This window comes from Nanorana parkeri, unplaced genomic scaffold, assembly GCF_000935625.1.
Source record: "Nanorana parkeri isolate BGI_ZX_2015 unplaced genomic scaffold, ASM93562v1 scaffold1937, whole genome shotgun sequence".
NCBI classification, from domain to species: domain Eukaryota; kingdom Metazoa; phylum Chordata; class Amphibia; order Anura; family Dicroglossidae; genus Nanorana; species Nanorana parkeri.
In genome coordinates this window covers 107,705-119,618 of record NW_017308205.1, presented here as the reverse complement: position 1 = coordinate 119,618, position 11,914 = coordinate 107,705, and the positions used below count along the sequence as shown (strand labels likewise).

The following is an 11,914-nucleotide window of genomic DNA, read 5'->3' as shown; positions in this document are numbered from 1 at the left end:
TATATATATATATATATCTAGATACAGAAGAAGATGTTGCATTTACTGCTCAAGAGGTTACAATGTAGTTTAGTTATATCCCCCCTAAGGTAATTTGCATTATCATCATGTTTGTTGAAAATATCCTAGAAAGACATTTACATGCAAGCCCCGATTCCAATGAACAATCTTTGGTTAAGTTAAATTTGCAACATGGCATTTGAGTCTTCTATACACAACCTTTCATTGCCCTTAAATTCCCAGCTGACATTTTTTACTTTATGAAAATCTACAGAACTTGGCTAGCTGGATTTTGGCTATCTAGAAAAGCAGAATGACTTTTATAAAACACACTTAAAAAAGAACTATGGCCTCCAATGGGGAAAAAGGTGCTCTAGCACTTAAACATAAATTAATCTAATATATAAAGGTAAACATTAAATTAAAAGAGTTGAAGCATTTGGCAGCAGGATGTCCTCACCTGAATCAAAGCAGGATGTTCTGGCCATTCTTCCAGCAGCCTTTTTATCTCCATGACGAAGCGATTAAGCACATGGTGGCACTGCCTGACCTGCTGGATATTAGGATGCTGATAGAAATCATAGGGCCCATCTTGCTGCAATATAATATCTGATGAAGTGTTTCCAGACATTGTGTTCTGAAGAAGAGTACTGGCCAGCAAATGGCTTCCCAAAAGATGATCATTCACTTCAGAGCCTAGAAATGAAAAAGTTAAGTAACTATTCATGGGAAATTAGTTGAAAAGGACCTATCGATTTTGGAGACAGGGGAAGGTTTTGGTTTGCAATTAGTGAAAAAGCAAAGTCATCACTGGTTATTTTACTTGTTGTACACTCAATGCACCATTGTAGGGTTCTGAGCAATGGCCTTCCATGAAGAGCACTGCCAAGAACATGTGGACGTAGCATATACGAGTTAGTGCGACAAAAAATAAACCTTTAATGGGAACTTAGGTTATGTGCAAATCAGGCTGCCAGTAGATTTCAGCCTTAAACTGCAGATGGTTGGAGGTGCATGTTATGCGCCATTATTTTGCCTATTTATTTTAATTTGGCTGAAAGAAAAAAACAAAAAGTAGTAAAATAAAGAGACTAATTTTTTACAGAGAACTTTTTTTTTTAATTGCAGGCTACAATGACCAAGGTCACAAAACAAGCAACCTGGAAAGCTGCATGTTAAAGTCTGACACTGGGCAATTATGTATATTCTGCCAGGACAAGGAAACGATGCAACATATCAAACAAGACACTGTTTATATTAAAAAAAAATTGGTTTTGTAGATAAAGATTTCCAGCCTTGATGATGTACTCCCTAAATATCATTGGCTGCAGAATGACTGATATGCCATCTACATCATATTTAACAGATACAATATACTGTACATTATTACCATTTGAATCATATTGAATGTGCATTGTTAAAAGGAGAACTATGGGGTTAAGGCTTTTCCCCATAGTTCTCCTTAGGGTAGCGGGAGGACACAAACTAGCGTCCTCCCGTCACCCTAGGCTCAGTATACTGAGACGCTGAAGCGGATCCCAACAATTATGTCTGGATCCGCCCAGCTGCGTGACTGACAGCTGGCTCTGCCTATCTAGAGGCAGAGCCAGCTGTACCCGCCCCCTCCTCGTCCGTTCCGCCAGTGAGTGCTGATGGATCGGAGCAGGGAGGGGGGAATCCAGCCCCTGCCCCTGCCATGGCAGAGAGCCGTGACAGGATCGAGAGGTGAGCGAACCCGGTATGTGTTCGCTCACCTCCCGAGCTACTGAGCCGACCTGTGACAGTCTCATTGTCACAGGTCAGCTAGAACTATGAGGAGTGAAAAGCACACTCATAGTTCTCCTTTAAATTCTGCATTTTGGGTTAGAAAAGCATTTATAATACCGTTACATTCTCAATTGTCATGACAGTTAAGAAAAACAAAAAAAAACAACTTACCAATTAGGGGATACAGATTTTCAATAAGGACAGCACTTGTCCGATAACATGACAGGAACAAACTGATGTAATGTTTGGCATAATGCTGCTCTGAGTTCTGGTGATACCACAGAGATCTGGCAGTACTCAAACATAACTGCTGGTGGGTAAGCATTAAAGTCTGTGCTGAACTCTCAGAAACTAGTATATCATCTGCCTCTGCTTCACCATCACTGGTCCCTGTCTCCATACGTTCATCTAGACTGGGCTGTGCCGTTATATCTGCAAAATCCTAGAATAAATAGAAAATGGTATTAAAATATACACAATCCGAGGCATTTAACAAAAACCTGCTGATAACATGTGGACGTAGCATATATGCGTTATTGCTACAAAAACTTTACATCTTAGGCCTTGTTCACAGCAAGCGTGGAGCAGGTGCAGAGCAGTTACAGACCGGAGCAAAACTGCATCCAATGTATTCCAATGGTATTTTTAGCTCCAGTTCACATCACAGCGTTCAGTTCCAGAGCAGGTAAAAACACTGCAGCAGGCCCTATTTTATCTGCTCTGGAACGCATGCAAACGCATCAAAAACACCTGGAACGCACTTAAAGCCCATTTTAAACTAAAAAAATATTATTTTTTTTTACCAAAAACGGGCGGAACGCATCAAAAATGCGGCAAAAAAACGCAGCACAACCCACTGGACTGTGTGTGCAGAAACTCATGCAGATCTGCTCTGCATTTGGTGTGAACAAGGCCGAACACCAAACACAGAGCAGCCAATGTTCTTCTGTTTTCAGATTCTCCTGAACTTTGTTTTAAATTAACAAATCGTTAAAAATTTAAACTCTACACAACAGGCATACCTGTTCATTACAAATTGACACTACACGATAGGCATACCTGTTCGTTACAAATTGACACTACACGATAGGCATACCTGTTCGTTACAAATTGACACTACACGATAGGCATACCTGTTCGTTACAAATTGACACTACACGATAGGCATACCTGTTCGTTACAAATTGACACTACACAACAGGCATACCTGTTCATTACAAATTGACACTACACGATAGGCATACCTGTTCGTTACAAATTGACACTACACGATAGGCATACCTGTTCGTTACAAATTGACACTACACGATAGGCATACCTGTTCGTTACAAATTGGCACTACACAACAGGCATACCTGTTCGTTACAAATTGGCACTACACAACAGGCATACCTGTTCGTTACAAATTGACACTACACAATAGGCATACCTGTTCGTTACAAATTGACACTACACAATAGGCATACCTGTTCATTACAAATTGACACTCTACACCTATTGTGCATACCTGTTCATAAGTGGGAAAGTGTAGGTGGAATTCATTGTCATCTTCTTGATCTTCTGTGAGTCCAGAGCCAAGACTCTTAGTCTTGTATTTAAACAGGCTGTTCTCTTCCTGCTCGCGGTCTCTAGCTCTCTGCTCCTGCTCATCCCACTCATTGATAATGGCCTAAGAAAAGGGGGGGGGGGAGAAAACACCATACCTTTTAGAACTGATAAAAAGCCATGTAATGAGGCAGTAGTGACTTAAGAGATGGTGGAGCTGATTGAACAAAAATAAAAAGATATGCATATTATCTGATTTGCATTTTGTTTATGGAAGTGCTGTTTAGGCAAAATTTTTGAGTTCAAAGTAAAAGCACATCATTCACCATCTCAATGATTTGCCACCGCATTGGTTACAACTATTGTCATATCCAGGGTCACAATCCAAACAGTTAAAAGGTAACCAGAACATATAACTCATATTTAAAAAGTAGTGTAATATCTTTTATTGCATTCATGAAAAACAGCAGAAGCGATACAAATCACTATCCTTCGCAGTTAGCTGAATATGTCTGAAGCATAACCGCAAAAGATAAAGTAGTTTGTATCTGCCTTTTATGTGGAGGCTTCAAATAAGCTGCTTAAACCTTTTCGAAAAAAATGTAAAAAAAATAAAAAAATAATTGATTGCAAAATTGATTCACATCAGAAACTCCCACTGTAAGCTGCAGTGTCTGGAAGGGGTAGTGTGTGAGACACAAATTGGAAGATTTGACTAGGTCGAGGGGGGGGGGGGGGGGGGGGGAAAGGGAAGATTTTTGTTTAATGTATGAGGTTTGAGACTGTCTCATAGAAGCCTTTTGTAGTACGTTAACCATTTTGCCTGTGAAAACAAATGTAGATCCTAAAGTAATAAAATGACTAACCTGGTTGATGTGCCTGAATAGGTTCAGGGATTCCTCATCCATTTCTCCTTGGCAAAGAACATGGGAAAGCAGGTAAAGCAGCCCATTCACTAGTAGCTGCTCTTTAGTGAGGCAAGTACTTAAATCATTTCCTTGGGTAGACTGGTCTTTGGATGGATATTTCTGAGACAGTTTTTTAAGGCTTTTTAGAATATCAAGGGAACTAACGGAACACAAACTGTCCGCGCGCGAGAAGTGTGTTGGAAAGGTATCGCATACGGAAGGGAAACCAAGAAGACAGGTAAGTAGAATTGTGATCTTCGGTGGGGAAATGAGGGTGCTGTTCATTGTGGTAAAGATTTCTGAAGCCATTATCCTTATACCATGCTGAACTTGCAATATAGCAGCCTGAAGGGGAGTTACCATGTCTGGATAAAAAGAATAGTCTTCTGCAAGGCGCTTTCTAAATTGGTGTTGTGAGCGCTGCCATGCTGCTTCCTCAGATAACAGGTTGTTAAGACTTTGTCGTGACTTTGTTCCCTTTCCGCTTAGTATTTTTTGAAGTCGTGAAGCAAAGTCCTGAATAGAAGACATTTTGCCAATGCTATTGAGGTAGTTGTGGACATCTTGGTACAATGTGTCATAGCTGGGGCAACTTGGGCGATAAGCCTGCTTTTTGGAAAGATTATTGATCACTGCTTTCAATTTTTGAATTCTCTGTAGAAGAACACTAGAGAAAAAGCAACAAACATGCAGTTAATTTTTAAAAATGTCATGTCATATGTCTTACCCATTACATTGCATGTATATAATACATATTATACACTTTCAAAAGTTTTCTAGACAGTTCTTTCATATCAACCTTTTGGATACCTTCTACAATATTTCACCTCACCTTTAACCCCATCATAACAGGAGACCTACACTGTACGTGAGCAGCAATTTGGGAATCTGTAATGCCGGTTAACCGCTAATACTCAGTGGATACCATTAATTAATGGATACCTCAGTATTGAGGCATCCATTAATGAAAGAGTTAAGCTTTTACAGACATCCGGTCCCCGACAGCGATATTTACCATACTTGCTGTCACTGTTTTGACAGCTAGTACAGATTAGGACAGTGATGGCGAACCTTTTTGAACCCGAGTGCCCAAACTGCGACGCAAAATCAATCTATCTCAAAGTGCAAGCGCTGAAACTAAGTTTAGTATTGCAGTTTGGGCGCTTGGGTTTAAGAAAAGTTCAACATCACTCATCAATGCCTTACGGCCTTGTACGGCTCTCACGGGGGACCCGAACGTCCCGGATCGCCTCTGTAGTCGGGCCCGTCACAATCAGGCAGCGGCGGTGACCTCTAAACAGGCAGATTAGACGGCCGCTTGCAGGGGCCTCCCGGGGTCCTAGCGAGGAGGAAGCAGCCGTCTAACCTACCTGTTTATTGGCTGCCGCTGCCTAATTGTGACTGGCCCGGATCGCATACCAAGGCGATCCGGGTCAGTCGGATCTATTGCAATTGGTGGTCCCTGAACGCAGTGGTGTATTGGGGCTGCCCTAGGCAAGGCAAGGCAAAACTTGGGCGCCCCCACCCCCACTAAATTTACCCCACCCCTTCCTGTTCAATACTTTTTGCGTGACCTGTCAGTCGCTGGATACAATGCAATTCTCTTCATCGCAGCCTCGATCTCACTCTGTCTCCGCCCCCTGTCTCATGCAGCTCAGTCGCCCGTCTCCTCCCGTCCTCTCATCTCCGCCCCCATCTCCCTCTGTCTCCACCCCCTGCCACTCCTTCCCCCTTCTCCTCTTGCTCGCTCGCCCGCCTGCCGACATTAGACAGCTCGGCTGCCTTAATGTTGTGGTGCCTGAACCTTGGCTCACGTGCCAGCAGAAACGGCCTCGCGTGCCCTCCCTGGCACGCGTGCCATAGGTTCGCCACCACTGGATTAGGAGATCCCGCTGTGTACCGGCTTTTTTCTAAAAGTTTCAGAACAGAAACATTTAGCTACATGTTTCTATTCTAAAACAATGTTGCAGGCTTCTGATGGTTCTGGAACGATCAGAAGTCTTCAGGCTAGGTTCACACCTGGGTGACCCGTGAAAGCATGGCAATTGTGCACAAAAGCATGCGGATGGCCGCGAGCTCACGGAATCACCCACAACTGCTGATCGCGTTGGCGGTGCCATTATTTTCTAATGGCACGCCAGTCGAGATGGGCAGATTGTGCTGTTTCCCTGCCGCGATACTGCTCGTGCAGTTGAACACGATCGCGGGTAAAAAAGTAAATAAAAGCTGTGTCGCAAATAAATTTACTTGTACCTTTTTTGTAGCGATTGCCGTGCGGATGTAACCCCATTGAAATCAATGGGTCCCGGGATCACTCAGATCTGAACCTAGCCTTAGCGACACAAATGCTGACATGCTGTCAGCATCAGTGGCACTAAGGTTATTATTGGCTGTTCACAAGTTTGGAGTGGCCTAAAGTAAACAAAAATGTTTTATATCATCATGCAGTCATAGTGAGATTCATTTGCAATGACTGCTTGACATAATTAAAAATAAATAAGTGTAAACAATTAAAAAATTGTGGAAAGTGTAAAAACATCTGCAGCTGAGCTGCAGATGTGTTTTTCACTAAGTTTTTTTTTAAATTTAACCCCCTCTTTACAGCAATGTTCTTATAATGCATTTTAGCTGTGCTATTTTTCTAAAACATTATAATCAAAACTGGGTAAAAAAGTGTTTTCTTTACGGTTTCTCTTTTTTTATATTTTATTTGTGAGGCGTTAGAGCTATGTATTTATCACATATATGTGCCTATCTGTCCTCTAAAAAAACAATATATACTATATATAGTGTGGGTGCACTTAAGTATATTACTGCCGTGGAAGAATCACACAGCAAAAAATGTAAAAAGTGCATCATTAACGAACAGAAACTAAAAACAAGCTCAGTATGAAGGGGTTAAGGTTCTAGAACCCCTAAGTTACTTTTAAAATTATACATACAAATAAGGGTTCTCTATGTTTATTAGGGCTTGTTCACACCGAAAGCGTGTGCAAGCCCTATTTTTTGCGTTTGCGGTGGAACAGAGGCAAAGTTTTGCCAGGCGTCCGATCGCACTGCAGAGGGGAGGGGGGGTTTAAGCTGTGCCATTGAATGCAATGCACCGCCACGCCCCCTCTTGCCCCAAAACGCATGGGGAGGTTTCTCAGCGATTGCAGTGCGTTCCAGCAGCTACCGCTCTGGAACGCACACGCTTTCGGTGTGAACAAGGCCTGAAGAAGTGAGCAAACTTTTGCTACTAGAGGTACAAAACCTAAGAATGTATCCTTTAATTTGTCATTGCACATTTATCATCTGGTAAAAGGAAGCAAAACGTTTACGCTATGCATTAAATCACATCCTGATGTAGGGGGTGGGGCTATAAATTGTAAACCTGTTTTTGAACATGCAGGTTATGCATTGTCAATGCACAGCTTAATAACGAACATTTAATGAATTATAACTAATAATTAGGATCCACCCTTGCCTGGCTGTTATAATTCAGCGTTTCTAAATTACTATTAAATCACCTGATATGTGGATGAATGTGCTTCTTTAAACTTTCATCTTTGATTTCTTTTCCAGTCAGTAGAGTGCTGGACAAATTCTTTGTTTTAAATTCACACTCTAGCTGATGTAGCTGAAATATATGAAAAAGACATCACAGCTTTATGAGAGCGTTTCGATGAACAATGATTACTACATAGTACAACACAGGGTAACAGTGAGCATAAAACATAAATTATCCACATTTACTTTTTTCTCCAACCAATACTTTAGTACCTAAATCAAGCAGTACCTGAAAATTAGACCTTGATAAATAAAAGTTTTTTCTTATTTATCCAACTAATACCATTGTGACCAAAGTAAGCAGCGTTTGGAAGTCAGGTGTTTAAGGAATTAAACATCACACTCATTTTCCAAAGAAATACTTTCTTAAAATATTATGCTTCTTCATTGCAAAAATATTATTGGATGAATGGAAGGGTAAATAGAAAATTAATGTAAAATAAAGTTTACCCTCTGAAACATAATCCAGTAATAAACATTGTTAGGAATAAACAAAGGAATAAAATTATCCCTGCATTCAAGTGTCCGCAGTACACTCTAGGCGGGACGGGGAGGGCCTCTCACGCTAGTTTTCCCAGGCAGACTTGCGAGAGGCCAGCACTGTTGACAGGCATGACATTGAAAATAAGCTTCTTTTGTCAAAGCTAAGCACTGTGGGGGGAATTTATCAGAACTTGAGCAGACAAAATCTGGAGCAGCTGTGCATGACAACCAATCGGCTTCTATCTTTCATTTTCAAATCTTAACTGAACTAAAGAGAGTAGCTGATTGATTGGCATGGGCAACTACTCCAGATTTTGTCTGCTCCAGTATTGACAAATTCCCCTCTGTGTATTTTTAATGTACTGGGGACACTTGAGTGCATGGGGAGTTTTAATGGAATGATGAACTAAGCCTTTAATTTGAAAAAAAAACAAAAACATTTCTACAGATGCTGACAGCACCACAGTTTTTCTTATGCATTCCAGAAGCTACATTTTTTTTCAAGACAAAAAAATGGAATACCAAATAGCCAGAGTATGAATGACGGTACATATTACATGTCATTTCCAATCAGGCAGAAATAGTAAATCGTGCCTGCCAAGATTTGATGTGTCATTTCCTTCTGTGATTGTGAAGTAATGCTTTATCAAAGTTAGCAATACATAGACAACAAAGAAGTGGTGCACTATTTAGGTCATTGATTGTACCTGCTAGTGAATGCTTACATATAGTTCAATTCATTTTATTTGAAGTTACGAAAAAAACAAACAAAAAAAACAAAAAGAAAAAGAAACAAATATTCAGCACATACCAACAATAGAGGCTTTTATTTAGGTTTTGCCTCAAGTTTTCTTTTAAAACAGGGCAAGTGCAGATGAATAACTGCTGATCCTGCTAAATAGCCAGTAAGCTCCTAAATTATTTTTTTAAGCTGAAAACAGTGCCACAACAGCACTGAAAATCCCATGTAGTGTAATCAGCCATGCCTGTCTACACTACACCTTAACTTACAGAGATGAGGAGAGCAGGAGGTATTTCAGCAAAAAAGAGAACTGGGAAGGGCTAATAATTCTGTTGGGATTTCAAAGCAGCAAAGGCAGTTTGTCAGCTTGAACAGGAAGTTAAGAGCACACTAAATTTCCGAATAGGTTTTGGTTTTTTTTATGCTTGCAAAATTTGAAAGGGATAAAACATGGCGAAATGTGCATTACAGAGAAGTAGTGCATATGTTTATTTTGCCCAGACAATAAATTTAAGTCATCCTACTCACCTCTTCTTCAGCATATTGCAATTTGTATTTCCTCTTAATTGCTGGGTCAAATGTAGTTTGTGGTAGCCACAGGTGAAACTGCAGTAAGCCCAAGTTAATCCACAGGGATCCTCGATGGGCTGCCTCAGCAGCTCGAACGGAATCATCAACATCGGCATAAAACTGCTGCAAGCATGTCAACAAGAGTTTAATAATGTCCCCAGGCAACTTATCCTGGCTGGACCAGTCTCCCAGAATATCCTGGATGTAATGATATGCAGAGAGATCTTTTGAGGGAAGATGGTCACAATACTGTAAAAATTCTTCTTGGACAGTGGAGGGTACAAGGTCCTTCAATGCGACAAAGTGGTGATATAACAAAAGACCTTGCAGTCTAGAATCTGTGCTCCTGTGAACAAAAATGAATATAAAATGTGAGAATTTTATTAACCTGTGTGGCAGTTCACTTTTTTTTTATTTTGCTCAAACTGAACACAAACTAACATTTTATGGAAACCTGAGGAGTGACGGATTAGTTGCAAACACTAGGTCTAAAAACTCGGAGTTAAAAAAGTATGCAGTCAATTAAATCGGTAACCAAAAAGATTGAAGTCAGATTAATATAACAGCCAGGCAGCTGCTACTAGTAGAAGTAAACCCATTGTTCTCAGCTCAGGTTTCCTTTAAACCAAGGTCCTAAAATGAGCCTGTGCCCAGCTTAGGTTTCCTTTAAACCAAGGTCCTAAAATGAGCCTGTGCTCAGCTTAGGTTTCCTTTAAACCAGTGGTTCTCAACCTGGGTAACCTCAGGACCCACATTTGTCCTTGGTCATTAAGCCGCAACCCAAGTCGCACTGCGATGGAGCGTGCGGTACCTTAATGCATGGTAGGTAAGATTGCCTGGTACAGTTTAAACACACTGTACTAGTGTGAACAGACCCTCAAAAACACTGACATACATACACACTCAGACACTCTCACTCAGACACTCACACACACTACAAAAAATTTTGCTATTTTTAAAGGTCCACCCAGTCTCCCTACCTTATGAGAACTGTTGTGGATCTTTAGCCCGGGGTCCACTGTGGGCTGCTGTGCTGTGACGGAGCTCCATCCATATGTGCATTGCTTGTACAGCTCCCTTGCGCGCCCTGTAGAGATGCCAGGAGCCAGAATGTGACGTCACTCCGGCCCAGGCACCCCTACAGGACACGTGGGGGAGCTGTAAGCAATGCACATATGGATGGAGCTCCCTCACAGCCATAGCCCCATCCCATCCCTCCTCAAGCTGACACTCGGTGCGGGGCAGCATATTTTGAATGGCTGCTTGGCACCAGAACTGACAGTGCAGCTCTAGGGGGAGGCGACAGAGCCTCTCACCTAGAAAAGTGGAAGGCATGCGGCGACCCACTGAACATGGGGCCGCTACCCACTTTTGGGTCACGACACACCAATTGAGAACCAAGGCTTTGAACCAAGGTCTAAAATGAGCCTGTGCCCAGCTTAGGTTTCCTTTAAATCAAGGTCCTAAAATGAGCCTGTGCCTGTGTTTTTATGGGGAGCAGAATCTTGGGAGCACGGCAGGCCTCTAAACTCCAAACAAGTAAACACCAGGTGCTTATGATCTGTGAGAAACTGACTGAAACCTGACTTTAGAGTTTTGTTGTGAAATTTGAGAATTAAAATATCCTAGTTTTGTGAGATTTGTGCTTTAAAACAGACAAACCATTACTGGTACTAATGTTAATACAGTTTTAAAACTACCCTTTTCAACTAACAAGTTTCTCATATGAAAGGTTTGATTATTGAAACACGGTGACATTACAGAGAAATCCATACTTTAAAGTATGCCTGAAACTTATTACCCTGGATGGCTTGCTAAAACTCTTCAGGACTTTGGGGAAGCATATATTTCACACCCCTATGAAACAAATACCTAACAAAGGAATGGTAACGCTATTTCCCGACAAAACTTGTCACAGCTGTGCCTGGGATCCTGGAAGGAGATTGCTTCAACAGGACTTTGATGATCAAATTCAACTGAATGACCAAATCTTCTAACGTTCATTCAAAACCAACTTGAGTTTTGGGTACTCTGGGTTACTATTTAATGCAGATCTGGTAAAACTATAAGTTCCAAGCGTTTACAAATAATAGAACTTGTCACCAGGAACACTTAACGACATTACTTTCTCGCATACTGCCTTAAACAGCATAGCCAATAAAATGCTGTTTAACTTATTTGGCCAATCCTTGGTTTTACTCAAACTGCGTAAAACCAAGGATCAGGGTATACACATTATCAAGCAGTTTGTATCTATTTCCAGTGCCAAGGATCTAGCCAGTAGATGCACTTGTATTATTGAGGGTCATCTATACATACTAGATGTGGACCAAAATGGAATTTTCATACT

General features: G+C 41.2%; 1 protein-coding gene across 1 annotated transcript in view; it reads right to left on the bottom strand.

Moving 5' to 3' along the window:
* MDN1 (midasin AAA ATPase 1) overlaps positions 1-11,914 on the bottom strand; it is a 148,956-nt gene that overhangs the window by 34,394 nt on the left and 102,648 nt on the right. The window contains exons 61-66 of the mRNA XM_018572096.1: positions 9,523-9,910; positions 7,730-7,839; positions 4,179-4,887; positions 3,275-3,436; positions 1,939-2,209; positions 461-696 (exon numbers count right to left, since the gene is read on the bottom strand). Of these exons, the coding sequence (XP_018427598.1) occupies positions 461-696; positions 1,939-2,209; positions 3,275-3,436; positions 4,179-4,887; positions 7,730-7,839; positions 9,523-9,910 (1,876 nt within the window). The remainder of the gene's footprint in view (positions 1-460; positions 697-1,938; positions 2,210-3,274; positions 3,437-4,178; positions 4,888-7,729; positions 7,840-9,522; positions 9,911-11,914) is intronic.